Consider the following 23,291-nt stretch of genomic DNA (forward strand, 5'->3'; position numbering starts at 1 on the left):
AAAACTGCATTCCTGCGACACAACCAAATTGTCATGCTTGCACACACCAAAGCCATGACAGGTAGATTCGCTTTTTGACTGGTCCCCTGCATGCTGTCAGCAAGTTCACACACACAGCCTAAACCAAAACACAACCAAATGACAACTAAACAACAAGCTTTGAGTCACAACTGGTGACTTACCAGCCCATCTCTCCCAGTCTGAAGGGCCTGAATACCACTGCTTCTATGGCTATTTGACTCCCCCGTGTTCGCGATGTCTACTACCTCTGGACCTAATCCTTTCCTGGACTCGAATGCCCTCTTTGCCCCAGCCAGCTCCTCCATCAGCCGGTCTCGGTCATCTTGGAGGCTGGCCATGGACCTAGAGAAAGCCGATACCTTACTGCTATATGTGTCGTTTTCCAGGGAAACCCGTTGGAACTGCCCTTCCTTCTCTGACAAGGCCACAGACAGCTCGTCTACCAGTGAAGTGAGCTGGGAGGGAGCATCTTTGCTCTCTAGAGCAGAGAGTTTCTGTACCAGTATGTGTCTCTCTTTGGCCAAGGTGGCCAGCTCCGAGGTCGTGTCGCCTAGATGTCTCTCCACCTTGGTCATGGCCCCCTGGGTCTCTCGGAGCTCCTTGTCGTATCGGTTCCGGAGGATCTTGAAGTCCTCGATGAGCTGGTCGCGGTCGTTCTGCAAGGCGGCCATGGCTTTACCCAGAGACTCGTTCTGAGACTTCAGGTCCGTGCTTTGGACTCTAGCATTGGACAGCAGCTGCTCAGTTTGCATCAGGTCCCTGGCCAGCTCAGCAACCCTCTGGTCAGCGGTCTCCTTCTCGTTTCTCATCAGTTCGACTTCTTGTTCAAAGGCATCGAGCTCGCTGTTGTACTTGTCCTCTGCCTCTCCCAGTTTCTCCTCAGTCTCGCGCTGCAAGAGCTGCAGGCTGCCTTTCCAGTCATCCGCTGCCACTTTCTGAGCAAACAGTTTTTGCTGGAGGTCGTTACATTCCGCAGCTTTGGCTGCCACGGCATGCTGCAAGTCGGCAATCACTTTGCCTTTATTTGTTTCTTGCATTCCCTTATTCAGGGCCAATATGTTAGCTTCCAGATCAGTGACCTGTGCTTGAAGTTTGGAATTCTCAGCTTTTAAGGCATCGCTTGCCTCTCCTTCCCTCTCGACTTCCAGAAGGGTCTTCCGGTTCTGCTTTTCAGCTGTGGCTTTTTGATTTTCCAGGTTTTTGATGGCATCTTGCTGCTTCCTGAGCAACTCTTTCAACTGGCTGTCCTTCAAGGACAGGACCTGATTCAAGTCTTCTCTATATCTGATCAGCTGTGCCCTGAGCATGGCATTCTCCGAGTTCAGATCATCCATCTGATGAAGGAGAGTCCTAATCTCGTGTTTAAGGCCCTTGGTTGCACTGAGGTCTCCTTCAGCCGACCCCTCCTTGCCTTGCATTACAGTCTGATTCCTTGCCTCAGACATCCTATATTCTGACATCAAACGCTCTCTCTCTGTCTGCAAGGAGACCATGGAGTTCCTGAATGTTTCCATCTGAGCAGCCATTTTTTCCTTTTCCTGAATGGACTTGTCAACTTTCAGTTGAAGGGATTTTACTTTGTTCTCCAGCCTTCTGAACTCCTTGTCAGCTTTCTCCCTTTCATAGTACAAGGCAGTTAGTCTGTCCTCGTAGCCTTCAACCTGGGCACGGTGATTGGCTTGCAGCTGTTCTAGATACCCAGACATCTGTCCATCTCTGGAGGACAGCAGAGAGGAGATTTCTGCATCTTTGTTCTGCAGGAGTGACTTCAGGTGCAGTGAAATGGCCTCCTGTTTCTCAAAATCAACCTGAAGCATGTCACTGTGAGACTGCGAGAGGAGTAGCTGGGACTCTGTGTCTAAAAGTGTATTTTCCAGCTGCTGAAGATCAAACTCCATTTTAGATGTGGAATCTACACTGCCAGTGAGATGTCTGTTGAGTGCACTCCTATCCTGTTCTAATCTCTCAACCTGCTCACTCAGTTCCTGCAACTGTTGATTCAGGAGCTCCACGGTTTCGTTAAGCTCTCTATTGCTGGCACCCATTATAAACAACTGCCTCTGCTGAGCTGTGGCAGCTACTGTGTAATCACCAAGTGTCCTTTCGAGCCTCGACCTGGTTACCTGCAGTTCAGTTATCTCCTTCTCTTTCACTCGAATGTCTTCAAGGAATCTCGTTATGACAAAGCCCTGTTCTAGAAGCTGGCTGTCCTTCTCATGCAAGGTATTTAGGAACATATCATTCCACTGTTTCACAGCATCGGTACCATGAGGACTAGAAGACAGAGCTGCTAACTTAGCCAAATTAGTGTCAGCCTCTCTCTTCAGAGTATTCATCTGTAAATCTTGAGAATCTATTTTCCTCTTCAATTCTAACACTACCTGACTCTCCCTCTCCTTGGAACCCAGAAGTTCCTCTATATGTTGCTGTAAAATTACCTCCCTCTCCATGAAAATACTCTTTTGCTGCTCAGCTACATGCTGTAGTGCTTTAGTTCTCTCCATGACCTGACATTCTGATTGATTGTTCTTTTCTGATACTACCTCAACCAATTGGTCTTTTTCAGAGCTAATGTTTGTCAAATCTTTCTTTGCATCATTGAGAAGGTTCTTGTGTGTGGTAAGCTCAGCTTCAAGATGCCTCCTCCCTTCTTCTAGAGAAGATATCATCTCTGTCATTTCTCTCAGCTCCTTCGCCACCTGTTCATGCGCTGACTCTGAAGACTTCAGAGACCTTTCTAGGTCTAAAATCAGCTCCTGGTATTTGATGGAGTCATGTTGCAAATGATTGATTTCATGATGCTTTTCTTTCAGCAGTTCCTGTAGCTCCTTCTTTATATTTCTGGAGCCCTCATTGCCTCTCTGGAACATTTTGAGTTTCTCCTCAAACTCCTTAACTAACTTCAGCTGCTGTTCCTCCTTCTCCTGACAAACCTGAGTCGCCTTCTCTTTGCTCTCAGTCAATTGAGAGGAGAGCTGTGTGTTCTGGGCTTGGAGAACATTGACTGTCGCTGTCAGTTCATCAATTCTTTCAGAGTTTTTGAGGATCACCATCTCCAAATATTCATTCTCATTTTTTACTTTGTCCGAGATCTCTTGGACATTTTCAAGCTCCTCTTGTAATATAGACTTGTCGTCCTCCAAGATCCTGACCTTCTCGTCCTCCAAGATCCTGACCTTCTCATTTAGGCTGATGGCCTCTTGGCTGTGTCTGTTGATCATTTCTTGGAGCTCTGAGATTGCATCGTCTTTTTCTCCCAATTCCTTTTCATGCTTATTCTGCATTTGTTTAATTCTTTCAGAGAGAGTTTCTTTCTCCTTTTGCATTAATTTATTGATTTCCTGTTGGGAAGCAAATTCTGTCTTCTGTGACTCAATCTGGGCAGTCAGTGAATTATTCAAAATGAGTGCATCATCTAGTTTAAGCTGCATGTTTTGCTCACATGCCTTTGATTCGGTGGGCCACTTCTCTAATGAACAGGTTGCTTCTTTGAGTGCCTCTGCCATACTGCCATTGTTGAGCTGAATCTCTGTTAGCTTCCTTCTGAGAGCTTCTGAGGACTCTACAAGGCTGTGGATCTCTGCTTCCAAGTGGTTGTTTTTAATAGTCAACTCTTCAACTGTGACTTTCTGCTTATCGTCAAACTCTAGCAAGTCTATTCTAATTTTTTTATTCTCCTCCTCCAGCTCTTCCATTTTCTGCTGCTTGGCCTGAGTAAACTTTCTCATCTTCTCTTTAATTTTCTCATTTTCATCCTCCATCTCCCCAACTTGCTTCTCCAGATTCTCCCTCTCAGATTCAGATTTGTTTGCTTTAAAGAGCGCTTCTTGTCTCTCTCTTCTTGCCCCCTCCAATAGTTGTCTCATCTTGTCCATTTCGCTACTGACATTCTCGTACGCTTGTAAAAGTGACTCATACTCCTGTTTCAGCTCTGTGTGCTTAGATTTCCACTCCGACAACTCATCCGTCTGCGAGTCTTTCAGGGACTCAAGCTGACACGAAAATGCCTGTTTCTGTTGGGTGATATTTTCTATGGTGAGTTTGAGGCTTTCACAGGCTGCAGATAAATTGTGATTATCATTGAGGATGCGATCAACCTCAGCAATGAGCTTCTCTTTCTCCTTGCTTAGGGATGATACAGAACTCTCCAGATCCTCTTTTTGTTGTTTCAACTTGGCAACAGACATTTCCAGTACAGTGGATGATGCCCCAATTTCTTCATTTTTAGATGAGAGTATACGCATTTGTTCCTTCAGAGAGCTATTATCTTTCAAGATTTCTTTCCTGGAAACTAAGGCTGCTTGAAGCTTCCTGGTGAGAAGTGCTGTTTTGCTTTGGTTGCCCTGATCCTTTGTTTTGCTGGCATCTTCTTGAGACCTCTGCTGAAGCTCATCAACTTCAGTCCTCATCTTTTCCATGGCAACTTCGTGAAGGTGAATCTGCCGCTGCAGTTGCTGTTCCAAGGCAGCAATAAGCTCTTCCTTTTCTGTGGCCAGAGCCTGAGAAATCACCAGGGCATCATCTCTTTCCTTGAGACTCATCTCATGTTCTTCAGGGGATATCTTAAGATACTGGACCTCCTTCCCAATTACCCCAGTCTGTTCAGAGGATGTATCCTGCAAACCAGGTATCTTTTGAAGAAGCTCCTCATAAACTTTTCCAGCTTCCTTAAGCTGAGCATCCAGCATGGCAACTTCACAGTTTAATTTTTCTATGACCATGAAGGCGCTTTCTTTTTCCTGCTGTAGTGATTCCATGTGCAGCTTATGACTTTCCATTTCAGCCTGGGACTCTGCAGAATGGGACTGTGCTTTTTCAAGCTCCACTTTCAGCTGTTCCTTTTCTTCACCGAGTTGCTGTTGAGTTTCAGCCCAAGTGTTTTGGAGGATTTGAAGTTCAGACGATTGCTGGGCGATGGTAGTGAGTGCATTCTCCAGCTCTCCTTTCATTCGATCCCTGTCCTCTATTAGTTTTTTGCTTTCACTTATAAATTTGCGCGACTGGGATTCTTTCTCACCAACAAGTGCTTCTAAGGTGTGTTTTAGCTCCTCCACTGTGGCTTGTAATGCGCCCAACTGGTTCTGCAGCACCAGGTGGTCATCTACCATAGTTTGTTTTTCTTGCTGGTGCTGCTGCTCGGCCATCTCCACTGCTTGTTGCTGTCTTGCGAGCTCTTCCATCTTCTCCTTTATCTCTGCATGGGCTTTTTCAAGTTGACTTTCTGTGCAGCTCATTCTCTCAGATAATGCTTTGGACTTCTGTTCCAGTGCTATGAGAACCTTGTCCTTATTTGCCAATTCAGAGGACATGCTTTCCAGTTTGAAGTGAAGGGTTTCTAGCTCTGCTTGATATGATGAGGAGGCATGGACTTGACTCTCCCTCTCTGATAGGGACATGTTGAGGTCTTGAAGCGTTTTATCCCGTTCCTGTACAAGCAGTCTTAGGGTCTCCAATTCACCTAGCTGAGAGACTGAGGCCTGACTGATTTCTTCGAATTTCTTGACCTTCTGGTCGTAACTTAACTGGACAGCATTAAGGTCTTTGGTCTGCTGACAGTGTTGTTCCAGGAGTGCTTTATAATCATCTTTTAATTCTGAAAGCTTTTGGATGTACTTTTTCTCACTTTCTTGAGACTTCTTTATAGTCTCTTTTCGTGCCAGTAAAGCAGCTTGAGCCTTTTTCTGCATCATTGCCTTTTCTTGCTTCACCTTTGTCAACTCATTTTCAATGTCAACAGCTGTAGCACTGGAGCTTGACATGTCCTCCTTCAAACTCTCCTCGCTCTTTTTCATATCCTCTTGAAGCTTCTCTAACTTCAGCATCATACCACTTCTCTCCTGTTCAAAAGCCTCCTCTTTCTCAGAGATGTTGGAATTAAGTTGATCAATGATGATGCTCTTTTCATTGAGATTATGCAGTGCTGTTGTCAAACTTGCTTCTTGTTCATCTAGTTTCGCTTGCAAAGTTTGCATATTTATTTCAAAATGTTCTACAAGACTGTCTCGCACTGTTAAGACCTTGGCCAGTTCTAGGAATTCACCCTCTTTTTGATGTACTTGCCGTTTAATATCTGCAACAATGTCTTCATGCTCTTTTGTAGTAGCTTGAGCTTGTAAAGTGAGTTCTTGCAACCGATCCTGTAAGCCTGAAATCTCAATTCCTTTATTCACATTCTGCTCTATTTGATGTTCATGCTCCTCTAGCTTCTTCAAAAGTTCTTTCCTTACAACCAGGGCAGCTTGGAGCTTATTTTTCATTACCTCTTTTTCTTTGGTTAACTTAGTGAGCTGAGTGTTGAGATTATCCCTTTCTTTAACCAAATCTCCATTCTCCAAATCCTTGGTCTCAAGTTCACTTTGAGAGCGTGACAGATGAGCTTTGCTCTCTTCTAGTTGCAAGGACATATGTTCAAGCTGTTTCATAGAGCTACTTTGTGCATTTTCCAAGCTTTCCAGCTGTGAGAGGAAATTACTATTTTCCTCTGCGTATTTCGTCCTTTCGTTTGAGGCGGATTCAATTACCTGTGCTACTGAAGCATCTTTCTCCCTCAAATGTTGACTGAGACCTGCTAGCAATTCCTTCTGGTGACTTATTTGGATGGTCATGCAGCTGACCTGCTCATCTTTCGTTTGGATGTCACTAAGTAGAGCTGTCTGTTTAATACCTGCCTCTCTCAGATTCTCAGTCTCAGTTTGGAGCTGTGCATGAAGGTGCTGGATCTTTTCTTGCAATAAAACATTCTGTTGATTCTCACCTTGATTGCCCATTTCTTTATCATTAAGGGTACACTCTGTCCGTTTCAACAATTCTGAAACTTTATTTAATTCACCCCTCAAAGAATCTACCTCACACTGATGTCTTTCTCTCAACTGTTTGAGCATAGTCTGTAGGGAGACCTTTTCCTCCTCTAAAGCAACTAATCTATCAGACATGGTTAATGACAATACAGACAAATCTTTGTCAGAACACTCTTTGCTGACCTCCAATTGTCTTAACTCACTTTCCATATCTTGAAGTGCCTGACTTAATTCTATGTTATGCTTGTCTTTTTCCTGAACAGATACTAAGATGTTTTCAATCTGAACTGTGGATGTGGATGCCTCTACCTCTTTCGCTTTAAGCAGATCTGAACCCTGTCTAATTGCTGTTGCTGCCTCTGCCAACTTTTCATGCAAACTATCTAGGTCTTGTTTCAATGCTTGAACTTTAAAATCTTTTGACTTAATTTCATTTTCAACACTTTTCAACTGCTCCGCAATGAGATTTTTATCCTGCGTCTCTCTATCCAGGACCGATAGCCACTCCTTCTCAGAGTCCTGAAGAGTTTGCCCTATCTTTTGAATGTCTGATTTCAATCCAGTGATTTCTTCACCTTTGACACTAACCTCAACCTGTAGTCTTTCCTTCTCAGCCCCCATTTTCTCCATGACTTCATTCATGCTGCTAGATTGCTGCTGCTTTTGGAGATGCAACTGCTCCTGCATTGTTTGTATCTGGCTGCTGTACCTCTTGCCATGTTCATCTCTCTCAATTATGAGTTTCTGAACTTCTTGCTGCAGACGTTCTTTTTCACTGATTGCTGCATCCAGCCGCTGTTGATTTTCTTGCTTTGACAGTGCGATCTCCTCTCTTAGCTTCTTATTTTGCTCTTCTAGTTTCTGCATTTCTGACACTACGTGCTCTGCCTGTTTCACCTGGGCTGTGTACTGACTGTTAATGGCATGAAGAGACATCTCTCTCTGCTCAAGGTTTTCTGTCAGTGCATTTACCTGAGCAGCCACATGCAAATACTGAGATTTTAGTCTCTCAATTTCGACAGTGAATGTTGAGGTGCTCCTTTGATGGGTAGCAAGGGCATCTTCCTTTTGTTTTGAAAGGTCAACATTCAGTGTTTGGATTTGCCAAAGGTCTTGACGTAGCAAGGAAGACTCATTCCTCAGCACCTCTATGGTGTTTTCTGCTGCCTGAACTGCGCCGTTGCTGTCACTGAGGGCCTTGTTAAGACTGGACATCTCCTCGGCCCTTTGAGAAAGCATCGTCCGAGCTTCCTGGAGCTCCTCTAAATGAGCAGCATACTTCTCCTGAAGATTTACAAAGGCACTTTGGTTCTCCTCTGCTGCCTGGCTGAGGCTTGCAGACTTAGTGGAGAGTTCCTGAATCTGACCCTGCAGTTGTGACACCAACTCTGTGCTCTCCATGAACTGGGTTTTGAAGAGGGCTGCTTCATCTGCCCTTCTCTGCAGCTCCTGAAGGGCCTTTGACTGGTCCATAAAGGCAGTCCCTCTTTCCTCTAAGGCTTGTTGAAGGCGTGCCACTTCAGAGGACTGGGCACTGAGGCTACTATTGAGCTTTGAAACAGACTCTTGGAGGTGTGAAAGCTGCTCTTTTAAGCTCTCACATTCTGCATCTTTGGTATTGAGCTTTAAAACAGACTCTTGGAGTTGCGAAAGCTGCTCTTTTAAGCTCTCACATTCTGTATCTTTGGTTTTGAGTTTTGAATTTAGGCTTTCGCTAACAGCTGAGGAGGTGCTCTGGGCCTCAAGGATGAACTTGACTTTCTCTTTCAGGGTCTCTTTTAACAGGGATGACTCAGAGGTCAGGCTGTCAACTTGACCTCTGAGCTTTGTGGTGGAATCCTCCAGCTCTGAAACATATGTCCTTAAACTCACATAATCATCAACTTTCTGCTTAAGCTGTGCCTCTTGTTCTTCAAGCCTCCCACTGAGCTGGTTACTCTGTTCCACCGCATTACGCAGATCACCCTGAAGCTGTTTCATTGTTTCCGCATTTGAATTCAGCTGGGTTTTGAAATCCTCAGATTCTAAGGTGAACTTCTCTCTGAGCAGACTCAGCCGTTTCTCCGCCTCATGCAGCGAAACATCTTTGTCTTGAAGGCTTTTCTGAAGACTCTGAGCTTGTGTCTGCAGCTCAGTTATGGCCTGGCTCATCTGACCCTCACCCTCTACTGACTTAGCTTGTAACTGCTTAATAAACATCTCCTGCTGATTTAGGGACTCACCTCTCTGCTGCAAATTCAAACCTAAGCTATCCCTGTCCGAGCAGGCTGCTGTCAGTTGCTTTGTTAAATTAGACACATAACTGTCCCTGTTAGAGATCTCTGCCTTGAGAACTGAAATCTCCTCAAGTTTCTTGGATGCCTCTGTGACAGAGTTTTTGAGTTCGGTTTTTAGTCTGACATTCTGTTCATTCAATGCTTGGATGTTGTCCCTAAGATCTAATATCTCAGTTTGCCTCTGTTCCATCTCTTCCCTTAGCTTCTTGTTTTCTGCTGCGTGGTTCTCCAGAGTGGTCTTCAGCTCTGTATTTTCAGACTCCAACTTCGCACTGCTCTCGTTTATGACACCAAGCTGACTGCTTAGTGACTTCAATGACTCATTCCTCTGGTTCAGCTCGTCTTTGTGGTTTTCACAGTCCTGTGTCATTTGTCTGAAGGTCTCTTCTTTTTCTTCCAGACGCTGAGTCAGTTGTGAGCATTGCCCTTCAAGTGATCTAGTCTCGCCCTGCAGTTGATTAAGTTTATTCTGTAAAGAGCTCCACTCCTCTGCTTTCTGCTGCAACAGGGTGTCTTTCTCTGTGAGCCCAGATTTCAGTGCGGTCCCCTGCTCCTGTAATAGAGCCAATGTCTCCTGGAGTTGCGACAACTCTCTCTGCTGGGCCTCTAATTGTGAGTTTTGATTTCTGATAGTCTTCTCTTTTTCGGTCATGTTGTTGTTCAGTTGATCAAGTTGGGTGATCAAGCTGTCAACTTGGTCTTGTGAATGTTCAAGTGCCTCTTCACTCCCTCTAAGCAATTTGGTGAGATTAGTACATTTATTTGTTTTGTCCAGCAAACTCTCTGAAATGGTCTGTTTGTTTTGCTCTAGGACCTTGTTTAGTTCCTCTACTGCTACACTGAGCTCCTTTTTGTCTTTCAGTAGCCCGTCAATAATTTTGCAGTTTTCTGAATGTTGCATTTCAAAATTGGATAGTGTATCTAGAAGTAAGTTCTTCTCCTTGGTTAATTCAGAAATGGACTCCGACTGTACAGCTAATTCCTGTTGCACTATCTGCTTCTCCTCTGTCAGACTGTTCAGTTGTGAGCACAGGTTTGTGTTCTGCTCAAGAGTCACATTTACCCTTCTATCAAGCTCAGATGCAACCTGCATTTGCTGGGCAAGTTCCTTATCTCTGATCTCATAAGCAGCTCGGAGTTGTTGGTTTTGCTCACTCAGTGCCTGGATGTGACTGTGGAGGCCAACCACCTCAGCTTGCCTCTGTTCCATCTCATGCCTCAGCTTGTTGTTTTCTGCTTCGTGGTTCTCCAGAGTGGTTTTCAGCTCTGTATTTTCAGACTCCAACTTCACACTGCTCTCGTTCATGACACCAAGCTGACTGCTTAGTGACTTCAATGACTCGTTCCTCTTGTTAAGCTCGTCTTTGTGGCTTTCACAGTCCTGTGTAATTTGTCTGAAGGTCTCTTCTTTTTCTTCCAGACGCTGGGTCAGTTGTGAGCATTGTCCTTTAAGTGATTTAGTCTCACCCTGTAACTTAGATAGAAGCTTTTTCTGCTGCCCAAGTTTATTCTGTAAAGAGCTACACTCATCAGATTTCTGCTGCAATACGGTGTCTTTCTCCGTGAGCCCAGTTTTCAGGGCAGTTACCTGCTCCTGCAGTAAATACATTGTTTCCTGTAGTTGCGACAGCTGGCTCTGCTGTGCCTCTACTTGTGAGTTTTGATCAGTGACAGACTTCTCTTTTTCAGCAATGTTGTGATGGAACTGCTCCACCTGAGTGTTCAAACTGTCAATTTGCACCTGTAAACGTGCAACTGTCTCCTCCTTTTCCCTGAGTGTTTTAGTTAGAAGACTACATTCATTTGTTTTCTCAAATAGACTCTCGGAAATTGACTGTTTATTTTGCTCCAGGGCCTTGTTCAGTTCATTGGCTCTAACACTCAGCTCCTCCTTGTCTTTCAGAAGCCCTTCAATGACTTTGCTGTTTTCTGAATGCTGTGTTTCGAAGTTGGAGACTTTGCTTCTCAGAGAATCCCTTTCATCTGTCATCTCTGAAATGGATTTCTGCTTTCCAGCTACATCCTGTTGCAATCTCTGATTCTCCTCTCTGAGGCCATTTGCTTGAGAGTTCAAACTGCTGTTAAGTTCAAGAGCTGCCGTAGATTTTTTATTAAGCTCATCTACAAGCTGCTTTTGAGATTTAAGTTCATCTGCCTTCTCCTTCAGGTCAGCTTGCAGTTGTTGTTTTTCAGTCTTCAAGTTTTTCAAGAGCTTCTTCATACTTGAGATATTTTCCAATTTAACCTGCAGGTCTTTCGTCAACTTCTCCTTTTCAGAATCTCTGACTTGCAGTTCTGTGTTAAATTTCTGTTGCTCTACTTCGGCCTCTTCCTGGATGGCCCTGAGTTTTTCCTCAAGAGAGGATATTGTCTCCAGTTTTTCTTGCACCTCTTTTTTCAACTGTACCTGACACTCTGTCTGCTTCTCTAGCTGGTTGGACAGGGTCTTAAGGTCATCGTTGTGTTTGGACACCTCTGCGCGAAGCTTGTTCCGTTCCTCCTCGACCGATTTGAGTTCTTTCTCATACGTCTGCTCCTTGTCCTGGAGCTGGTCTTTCAGTGTCTTGCTGGATGTACTTGCTTCCCTCAACTGAGAGATGAGACCCTCGGACTCCTGTAGTTTCTGGGAAGCAACAGTCACACTCTCCTTCAGTGAAGAGATCTGAGTTTCGCACTCCAAGAGATGATTACGATGGCCCACATTGTGCTGCTGGATCTCCCCTCGAAGTTCCAGGATGATCCGCTTGTCCTCTTCCACTTGCTTACTCAGCTCCTCCACCTCTACTGTCCTCGACTCCTTCTCCTCTTTGGCCTTGCTCAGCTCAGTCTCTGCATCCTTCAGCTGTTCCACCAGCTCTGCCGTCCTGGTGTTCAGAGCCTGCTGGTCCGAGTTCTGAGAGTCTCTGATGATCTGTGCCTCCCGCTCCGATTTGGTGAGGGCGGTCTCGATGCGAACCAGGTCCTCGTCCTTGTGCTTGATCTCCTGCTTCAGCCCCATGATCTGCTCTGCGTACTCCGCCATGTTGCCCGAGAGGGCTAAGATCTCCTTGTCCTTGTCTGAGAGGACGTCTCTGAGGTTATCAATCTCCCGTTCACAGCTTTGAAGGTTGTGGATCAGCTGAGACCTTTCTTCCAGATGGGTGGTGTTCAACTTGTCCAGTTCATCGTTTGTCTGATCCAGGTCATTTTTAAGAGTCTTTATTGTGGCCTCTTGTTTCTGTGTCTACGGGTTTGGAAAAAATACAAATATGTTACTGGAGGCAGAAATCTCCTAAAGTACTGTCAATATCATTGCCATTTAATGAGTGTGAAGGTAATAGTTCGCCTAAACTATTAAATCTGAGATAAACATGTCTTCTGGTTTCTTATATGCAAAAACTGTAACCTGGATTCCAATTAATATTTATATTTCATCACAGTAATTAAGCCATGGTAGTCATATCCCGAAACCTTACCTTCTCTTTAAGCACACTCAGCTTATGTGTGAGATCTGCAACCGCTGTCTTCAGTTCTGAACACTGTTTTTCAAAGGTACGGCATTTTGTGGAGACTTCAGTGAGCTGAAAGAAGAAAAGAAGGTGTCATGACTTACTATAAAACAGATTTGACTATTAATTGATGGCCAAAACAGGCTACTGTACTTACATTGTTCTCAGATTGAAGCAGCTTGTCGGAGACCTCTTTGTGCTGCGCCTCCTTTTCCTTTAAAGAATCTCGGAGGCTGTCGATGAGCTCCAGTTTCTCAGAGGTCTTGACTAATGTGTTCTCCTTCTCTATAAGAGAGGTTTCGAGACACTCTTGGGTGTCGCTCAGTCTAAAAGGCATCAAAGAGAAAGGAGATGTTTTAGAGGTTACAAATGAGAACATGGTGATAATCTTACATTCTCCAATGCAAAATAGCACAAACACATGATCATCATCAGTGCACAACTTTACACATGCTTTATTGTATTTGTTTATTTATAACTTGTGTATGACTGCAGTTAGATGCATGGAGCTAAACTATTCAGTACAAAAACCTTACATTCCTTTTACTCTTAAATGAGTAACTGGCACTAAATACAAATTTGGGAAATGAACCGGTTTACTATTTATGTGTGTGACCCGTGACCTTTTTTGGTTTAGCACTTTGATTGAGGATGAATTGTGTGGGCTTACCCTTTGAGCTGCTCGTTGAGGCTGGTGACCAGGAGATGGTGTTTCTCTGCATCCCTGCTCTGCTGGCTCCGAAGGCTGACCAGTTGACCCTGTAGTCTCTCTGACTCGTTCTGTGGGGAGGGGGAGGAGAGGGAAGGTTTAACATGGTTTGGAGAAAAGCTCAGAGTAAAGCCAGTAGGAAGCTCACTCCATCCCACTGCACACATATTGACCCAAAATACTACTCCCTTTCTTCTATGTACAGTGTTAGGTTTAGTCCAAACACAGCATAAAAGGAACACATTTCAGCTTTCAGGACATTTTCACTTAGTATCATTTCTATTATCTATTTTGCCTTAGGATAAAAAAATGCTTTGAACTTGGCCGGATTAGAATTGTCATATACTTTTGTATGCTCCTTATATGATGGTTGAACAATTAACCAACCAAGTGAGTTTGTTCTCCACACCGAGTGAATTTGTGGGCAAAATATGCTCAACATAGCACTCGCTTATTAGAAGACTGCTCGCAAGCCGTGAACACAGAACAGTGGGTTTCCAAAACAAACAAGCCAAAGGATTAGCCTTCACCGCCGGAGGTGCTCTCTCTAGCGCACACAAACACACCTGGGAAACCCAAAATGGCCGCCTTTCTTCATCTACATCAAACGTCACCTGTGTTAGAGGAGTTTGTTACAAAATCCTAGTCCTCGGGAGGAAACATGCAATGAACTGAATAGTACAAATTAATTCAGTAAAAAGTCAATCCAAAAGCAAAGGCAAAACAAACTCCCAAACACAAAGGAGAACTTATAAGATGCAACATGTTGATAATGGGAGCAGCTGACAAAGTTACAATATACTGGGTTAGATTTCCACTACCTCAGGAACTGGCACAGGTAAGTAAGCCGTGAACAAAATCAGTTGTGTGCTTCTTTTTATTAACAGACCAGGAGGTATAGGAGGGTATAAGCGGGTAATCTATGGTGAGTGGTATGGAAGTGTGAGAGGGGAGTAAGAAAGGTCCCTTTAGTCAGTGGTTCCTAAATTGTGGAGTTCCTAAACTGTGGGCCCCCCCCCCCAAAAAAAAATTTGATATTATTTTTAGGGAACTCAGTCCGGCTTTCAACTTACTCTTGAAAGTTGTAATTATAGAATGGACAAGGGGTAATTTCGAATTGGGTAGTAAATTATCAGTATTCCTCTTGTCATGTCGGTCATTGTATACCTTAGAGATCTATTTATAACTTGTCAGAAATGTCCAGATCAACTAGCAACTGTCAGCTAATGTTTTTTAGCTAGGTTTTTAGCACAGATTTTGTAGTAACGTTTGAGTCACTCAAATATTAAATGAATAGATTAGACATGGCAGGATGTATATAATTGCAAGAAAATTTGCATTACAACTGCAACATTTTCTCTACAACCCATAACAAAATGTGTAGAATTCCAGGAAATAAGCTTAAAACCTGCAAAATGTGTGAACAGTTTGTGTCATGAACAGTGCTTGTGCCCATAGAAACAGACGTGGGGCGTGGGATGTTCCCCAATGCTGGAAGAGGGGCCTGAGTGAAAAGGTTTAGGAACCCCTGCTTTAAGTGTCTTTATGGAGGCTATCTTGGTACAGTGTGGCATTCTGCAAGGTGCATGTAGGTCTGATAGCTCTACAAGGTGTGAGATATGAGGTTCCAACCAGGTCTGTGAGACGTGAGAGTTTACCTGTAGGGACTCGATGCGAGCCTGCAGCTGCAGCCGGTCCTCAAGGTCCTGACAGCGGTCCTCCAGTCCTAGGATCTGTTCCTGCAGCTGGTTCCTCTCCAGCTCCAACTCCTCCACTACCGACCGCAGGCCACCTGCAAGGGCAGTCGCATAGACAAGAAAGAGACAATCAACTCAGTGGTTGAGAAATCTGGTAGTTATCTATCATCATCAACAATAATTTGCGAAAATGGATGCAAATTGTAATCATAGAATCAGCACTTTATACAATACAACTGAAACGTTTCCATGCAAACATATTGTTGTGATGGATTACAAAGTTTATGATAGTTGGCCTGCTACTTGCCCCATGCAAGGTCACTGGTTTTTGTACATTTATTTATATATTTTTGTCCCATTAAAAACCATGAACCTTTCAACACAGTGAATGTGTCAAACACAAGGAGAGATGAGAGGAAAAAGAAGAACAGACAGAGCATGCAAAACAGCATAAAAGCCAAACACTTACCACAGACGGGGGAAACTCTCCACCTAAATTCATATGAACTGACAAGAGTTCAATGCATTCGACATGGACCAACATCGTAGCGAGCCAAATACTAGCCAGTTCAACCAGCATGCACATGTTCAAATAATAACCACCTCAACTTGTGATGAGATGACACAAAACCCCACAGATGAGTCAACTCTGGGGTTGAATGTGTTTGACTGGGGGGAGAAAAAACACCCACATGTAAAACCCCAAAAACGGCGGAGGAGTGTTAGGCCTACGTTGACAAAATGACAACAAAACAACCCAAATGACTAAAACATCTCAAGCTCCCAAAATGGTGGTGGGTGGGTGACAAATACACAAAAAGCGACAACGTGCATGCTAGCGTAAACTGTCTAGTGGGTCTCACACCTGTGTTGGGGGAAGTGTACTCAGGCCACCAACCTCCCATGTTCTCCCCCTCCTCCTCCATCGGGGTGGTGCTCTCAGATACGCCACTGTGTGGGTCCTGGTGGAACGCCTGCTTGCCATCAAACTCAAAGTCCTCCTGCATGGGGGTGGGGTGACAATACTCATTTTAGTCTAGTGACTGAAGTACATTTTGTCTGGGATGTTACAGAGGATAGCGTACAAATCTAACGTCAGACAGAACTACAGTAACATTTAATCTCCCTTGTTATACTGATCATCTACAGGCATCCTTGCTGGCCGTGACCATGTGACCACACTCTGAGGGTGTCTCAGGGAGAGTTGGGATATGCAAAAATTCACACGTGTATTAATACACTTGTACTTGAAATAGGACAAATATTAGCACACACCAATTTATTATTATTGCTGCCTTATTCCTTCCCAGCTCTGAACTCACCCCCCCCTCTACCAAATCACTCACCCATCTTGCCACCTCCCGTCCATCATTCATTCTCCCCCTCTCCCTTTTACTCCGTACCTGCAGGCTGTGTTGGTGGGCGGTGCCTCCCATTTTCTTGCCGCTCCTATGTGGCCCTGTGAGACCCCGGGCCTGCACCAGCTCCTCCTCCAACTCCTGCTGCCGGCTGGCCAGCGCTGGATCGGAGCAGCCGGGAAAGAACCAGTCATCCTCAATCAGTTTTGTGCCACAGGGAAGGGGAGGGAGCGATGAGGGGGGTGTTTTGGGGTTACAGAGTTGAACCCCATTACAGGAGATGGAGAGAGCGAGATGGAGAGAGCGAGATGGAGAGAGCGAGATGGAGAGAGCGAGATGGAGAGATAGAGGATGGTTTAAGAAAGACAGATGATACAGGTAAAGGAGGGAGTGAGACAGAGAATGGATAGGGAGAGAAGAGTGAGAGAGGGTGAAAGACAAGAGGGAAAGACTGCAAAAGAGCACGCTCACCCAATGGATGAACACACAACAGCAGCATTGCACACAAGGAAACGTGCAGACTCACTCCAGAGAGAGAAAGAGAGCTAGAGCACTCCAGACTCCTGTGAGCGTGTGTTCATTACATACGTGTGTGTGTGTGTGTGTGTGTGTGATGATTGTGTGGCTCTGTAGACTTTCCTAAAAGCAGAGTTTCTGGTCAAAGCCATGCACAGCTAATAGGGAGGGAGACAGGCTGCAACCAAACACGAGGAGGATGGAAGGGGGGCGGGCCGGGGCAGTGGTTGTCTTTACGGCTCAAGGAGACTGTACTGCAACAACATTTTCAATGGTGATTTGGCATACTGGAAAGCAGGGAGGTCACAGCCATTCCGACTGAAAGCTGCCCACATTGTGATTGGACCGTGATCAGTGGTCACTACATTTTTAATTATCAGTGGTCACTAGTCAGTGATTGGACCATCAAGGGGAAGGGGAGGGGGCAGCAATCACATTTATGTCAAATTGATCAATCAGGGCCACCAATTTGCACAAAACTCATTCCCATCTGTTTTGTGATATCAGGTAGATGGGGGAGGGGTGGGGGAGGACTAGCTAAAAGCAAAGAGTGACAGAGAGAAGGGTTTCATTGGGTGACAGAGAGAAGGGTTTCACTGGGTAAGGATTGCAGATGTGGTAGTGCAAAGTGGTCAATGTAGCCAAGCGAATAAAAAAAAGTATCATTTATTTTCAATGAGGACACTTTAGATTCTTGAATTCCAAGGAATCTCCTTGAACGGACTGAACTGATATGGAATTGACTCCATATAATTTATTAAATGATGAGCAATCATTGAATGGACATGACAATATTTCATTGACAGCCAGTTGTTATTTAGATGTTAAGATGAGCTCCAGAAACCAAGTTTGAGTAGGAATGCACCAATCAGATATTGCAACAGTTAGCTACTTCAGCAACTAAAAGCAGCAAGGGTGGCAGCGTTACACAGGCAAATGACAGCAATGAGGTTAGCAAGCGTTAGTAAAGATGGATAGATGATTGGAGAGGACGAAAGCGTTGAAAAACAGCACCACTTGCTGTGTATGAGTGTGCACGCGTGTGTGTTAGAACACCTAAAACTCCCTCAAGCTATTATGTCAGTATAATATATAATTCCAGTCCACATCATCTGTCAAGTAAATATGCTCACAATGACATTACGACTGTAGCCTAGAATTTTCACTTTAGTGTTATTAGTGGTTTAGATATAGCCTCATTCTTCTATAAATTAAACAATAAGGATATTTCATAATTCTATTAGAGGAGAGTCCTCTAAGGCTCTTTTGATTGGTTTATTTCTTCTTTATAAACAAGATCATTGGTTTATTTCTTCTTTATAAACAAAATCATTGGTTTATTTCTTCTTTATAAACAAGATCATTGGTTTATTTCTTCTTTATAAACAAGATCATTGGTTTATTTCTTCTTTATAAACAAGATCATTGGTTTATTTCTTCTTTATAAATGAGATCATTGGTTTATTTCTTCTTTATAAACAAGATCATTGGTTTATTTCTTCTTTATAAATGACATCATTGGTTTATTTCTTTTTTATAAAGAAGATCATTGGTTTATTTCTTTTTTATAAACAAGATCATTGGTTTATTTCTTCTTTATAAATGAGATCATTGGTTTATTTATTTTTTATAAAGAAGATCATTGGTTTATTTCTTTTTTATAAAGAAGATAATTCGTTTAATTCTTTTTTATAAAGATCATTGGTTAATTTACGTTTTCCATATAAGCTCCGCCCTCAGTTAGTCCTCATTCCAGTGTTAGCGTTAGCCTTCCCACCACCATTGAAGCCTTGTCATTTTGTTGTGTTAATATGTTTTGTAAATCAGTTCAAGGACAGCGTCATTGTGAAGTCATAACGGAGTCCGAAGGTGGCAGGGAAAGTTGGGAGAAGGAGAGACGGAAGGAAGGAGAGAGGGAGGGGAAAGTGGGAGGAAAGGAAACTTAAAAAGAGAGGGAGATACTGAAAGAAAGAAACACTACATGGAGGAGGGACTAATAAAAAACACAGGCCTCCACTGTACTGCCTCCAGTTTACCCCGGAGGAGGTGAAAAGGATCCTGGGAAACTGAGGACAGTACAGTGGGGGCAGGCTTTTGCTGAGGGGTATGGGCCTGCATGCACAAAACTGATGGGAAACAGGTTCTTGTTGGCTGCCCCCATCCCAGGAGCAGGGAGCGGAGGAGGAGGGGGGAGGACATGGGGTAGGGGTTGGGGGGGGCGCAGAGCCAAAATGAAAAGCTCGCCGGGGACGGATGGGTTGGAGGGAAAAAATGAAAGAAAAAATAAACATGCTCAGTTGGACAGTGATGGGCTCTCAAACAACAGAAGACATTGAACTTTAACAGATAACTTCTCTAGAATTCCCTCCCACCTTCCTTCCTCCCTGTTTTCCTTGGGTAAAATATGTATGCTGTTTGACAGTATGTAACAAAAGGTTACTGGTAGCTGAGTGGTAGCTGTGTTCTGTGTCGTCGAGGGAGGCGGGTTGGCGGCTGCTGGGTGATACGACTTTTGCATTTTGGTCTGAGGTGAGGTTTAGTGTCTGTGGTGTGTTGTGTCACAGTGTGTCAGCCCCGTGGTAGTGCCAGTGCACCCTGTGTGTGTGGATCACCCCCCAGCGGTGGCGGGGCCCTTACCCTCTCTCTCCTCCTCCATGTGGCTCATGCGCAGGGCCATGGTGGCCTTCTCCTCGCGGGCACGGTCCCTGGCCGTCACCGCCTCCGACACCATCTCCTGCCAGTCCAGCACCTGGCTCTGGGCGTCGTCGGCGCTACCTGACTCGCTGGCCTAGTGTGTATAGGATCAGAAAGACATGAGAAGCAGGATATTGGTTTGGGGTGGAGGAAGTATTGGGTCCAGAGATAAGGCACAGGGGGCGTTCTTTTAGTCTCATCCAGAGATTACTCAACATGGGAGAATGTGGTGTTTGATTTCATCTGAGGACAAGTGGCTTTCCATCAGAGAAGTGAAGTTGTCAATAGCATGGATGTGTCAGATGTGTTTGTTGTACAGTGCCAGCAGGGTTTCCGTTGGGAAAATGAGGCGCCGGACATTTGACCGGCAGCATTTGCATTTACCAGATGGGTGTGTAACCTGATTACGTCATCCACCCAAGGTGCTGAGAAATCCCATTTAGATGATGGTAATTCATCTGAACAGAACATGCAACAGGAGGATGCAACGTTGTGAATCCTCCTTACTGAATTCTGATGAGCACTTTGAAGATGTTAGAATAACTGTCCACATTTACTGTTCCTGAGTCAACAAGGAGTAACCAACAGCAACATCACTAGCCTATGACAATCTACTATCCCCCATAGTAGAAAAGTTGACCTATTCTATTGTTCAGCTTCTCGTTCTGTGCAAGAAAGAAATAGGCTATTCCAAACAGACTCTGGTACAGTTGTGGGACGATAGATCCCAAATTCATACAACCAGTAGGTTGTACACAACCATTCATACAACCAGTAGGTTGTACACAACCATTCATACAACCAGTAGGTTGTATACAACCATTCATACAACCAGTAGGTTGTATACAACCATTCATACAACCAGTAGGTTGTATACAACCATTCATACAACCAGTAGGTTGTACACAACCATTCATACAACCAGTAGGTTGTATACAACCATTCATACAACCAGTAGGTTGTATACAACCATTCATACAACCAGTAGGTTGTATACAACCATTCATACAACCAGTAGGTTGTATACAACCATTCATACAACCAGTAGGTTGTATACAACCATTCATACAACCAGTAGGTTGTATACAACCATTCACACAACCAGTTGCATTAAAAAGCAATAAGGCTGATGCAACAGATCAGAACGTTTTGCTTGAAATGTTGATAAACTATTATTTCTTCACATTATAAGTGCAGCAATGCGCACAAGGCAGTAGGCTACACACGAATGTTTGTTCCATAATGCAATTAGCGGACCGCACATGAAAGCAGGTTCATGAGACAGAGATAAAACATTTAGCAGGGGAGATCTAATAATGCAACAACTAGCATGGGTTGCTAATATGACTAGGGTTGAAGTTTGGCTACTGGTCAATGAAAGAAAGTTGATTTGAAAACCAATAGAACAATAGACATCTCTCTAGTGGTGTGGGGGCTGTGCTTTGGCAAAGTGGGTGGGGTTATATCCTGCCTGTTTGGCCCTGTCCGGGGGTATCATCGGATGGGGCCACAGTGTCTTCTGATCCCTCCTGTCTCAGCCTCCAGTATTTATGCTGCAGTAGTTTATGTGTCGGGGGGCTAGGGTCAGTCTGTTACATCTGGAGTATTTCTCTTGTCTTATCCGGTGTCCTGTGTGAATTTAAATATGCTCTCTCTAATTCTCTCTTTCTTTCTTTCTCTCGGAGGACCTGAGCCCTAGGACCATGCCTCAAGACTACCTGGCATGATGACTCCTTGCTGTCCCCAGTCCACCTGGCCATGCTGCTGCTCCAGTTTCAACTGTTCTGCCTGCGGCTATGGAACCCTGACCTGTTCACCGAACGTGCTTGTTGCACCCTCGACAACTACTATGATTATTATTATTTGACCATGCTGGTCATTTATGAACATTTTGACATTTTGACCATGTTCTGTTATAATATCCACCCGGCACAGCCAGAAGAGGACTGGCCACCCCTCATAGCCTGGTTCCTCTCTAGGTTTCTTCCTAGGTTTTTGGCCTTTCTAGTGAGTTTTTCCTAGGGAGTTTTTCCTAGCCACCGTGCTTCTTTCACATGCATTGCTTGCTGTTTGGGGTTTTAGGCTGGGTTTCTGTACAGCACTTTGAGATTTCAGCTGATGTACGAAGGGCTATATAAATAAATTTGATTTGAACATGAGAGAAACAGGCTGCTGGTTTCAATGGCATAAGCCTATGGAAGTCTTTATATAATACTTTTGGCTAGGCTACTTTGATGCAAGGTAAGACATGCCTCATAATATGAAGTAAAACATTCAGGTTTCAAACAATTAAGTGTACGTTTTCAAAATGCATACTGCTTCCAGCTCATTGCAAAGTGGTGTGGGACATGCTGAAGCCTGCCTACCTATGCACTTGATTGGCGAATGTAAAGCGCGCTTCAATTACCAGTTGGGGGGGGCAAAAGCCGGCTATTACTGGTTAACGGAAACCTTGAGTGCCAGTCAAGGTATGCATCCATAGATGAATCCATCTACCCCTCACCGTTTTCCCCAACATTGATTCTCAAGAATCATGACTAGACACCACTACCGCACTGCATGCCGGGATGTAGGTGGTACTTCCTCGTTGCAGTGCATGTTGGGGGTACCGTCTGGTGGGGTTTGAACTCTGACCTGAGAGGCGGCTCTCTTGGTGACCTGCTCCAGGTCGGAGGCCATCTTCCTCTGCTGCTCCTCGTACACCACCAGCTTGGCCTCCAGTACATCTACAGGAGGACATGTTAACATCTACATGAGGACAGAGGATATGTTAACCCCCTCCAGCACATCTACAGGAGGACAGAGGACATGTTAACCACCTCCAGCACATCTACAGGAGGACATGTTAGAGACAGAACACAATGTAAACAGATTCTGAATAACACGCTGAAGGTACATTGACAAAGATCAAACGGAACAAGCGACCAAAATAACATACAGATGTACAAGGCGGAAACAGATCACTTGTAAACATGGGGAGCCGTTGCTCATTTAGATGGGTCTTCAAACCTCTTGTAAATCATCACCAGACTACACAGAGATTAGTTTCAGTACAGAGAACATCTAGAGAACATCTGCAGTAAAAAACCCTTTTGTTAAAGAGATAGTTCACTTTGAATTTAAAGAAATGCTTTTTTTTCTAGCATTGCTAAATTCTCCAAAAACGCTAGACAAAAGAGGGGGTGGGGTGTTTGCTAAATACCCAATTAACACAGTTTTTTAAAGAGTTATAAATGATAACACCAAGGAGAAGTCCGCAATAAGATAACACTTACAAAACTAGCTAGCACGTTAAGTTCATTACACCATGGTCCAGATAAGTGTAGTCAGGTGATTGATGATAGTTGAAGAATCTCCTCACCGTTCTTGGCCTTGATCTCATCGTACTGCTCCAGCTTCCACAGCGTCTCCTCCCGCTCCTCTTCCAGATCTGTGATGCGGCTACGCAGGGACGTCACGTCAGGGACCACTCTGCCAGACTGGAGGAGGGTCAAAGCTCACAGGTCAAGGAAAGCTCAGCGCAACATGTCTGGTTCTTTAATGAGACTAAACGTGTACGACATACATTCAGGACAACCTTTTCCCTCTCCCAAAGACACGTGCCCTCTGAGCATACTAATCACAGAAGTCTAAATAGATGGGAGCTCTGAATTAAACTCTGCTAAAATAATTGCCCTCTTCTCACAGACCATTGTTACAGAAAAGTTACAACATTGATCATCACGCTATAAATTT

General features: G+C 44.3%; 1 protein-coding gene across 4 annotated transcripts in view; it reads right to left on the minus strand.

Moving 5' to 3' along the window:
* Positions 1-23,291, minus strand: part of LOC115166852 (golgin subfamily B member 1) — a 47,695-nt gene that overhangs the window by 12,273 nt on the left and 12,131 nt on the right. For 2 of the 4 annotated variants that reach the window (XM_029720729.1, XM_029720730.1), the window contains exons 12-21: positions 22,918-23,035; positions 22,191-22,282; positions 19,499-19,650; positions 16,392-16,551; positions 15,854-15,989; positions 14,950-15,083; positions 13,253-13,362; positions 12,740-12,908; positions 12,550-12,654; positions 183-12,317 (exon numbers count right to left, since the gene is read on the minus strand). In XM_029720729.1, coding sequence (XP_029576589.1) covers positions 183-12,317; positions 12,550-12,654; positions 12,740-12,908; positions 13,253-13,362; positions 14,950-15,083; positions 15,854-15,989; positions 16,392-16,551; positions 19,499-19,650; positions 22,191-22,282; positions 22,918-23,035 — 13,311 coding nt within the window. The remainder of the gene's footprint in view (positions 1-182; positions 12,318-12,549; positions 12,655-12,739; positions 12,909-13,252; positions 13,363-14,949; positions 15,084-15,853; positions 15,990-16,391; positions 16,552-19,498; positions 19,651-22,190; positions 22,283-22,917; positions 23,036-23,291) is intronic. The other 2 variants (XM_029720732.1, XM_029720731.1) reach the window with 2 other exon arrangements.

This window comes from Salmo trutta, chromosome 29, assembly GCF_901001165.1.
Source record: "Salmo trutta chromosome 29, fSalTru1.1, whole genome shotgun sequence".
NCBI lineage: Eukaryota > Metazoa > Chordata > Actinopteri > Salmoniformes > Salmonidae > Salmo > Salmo trutta.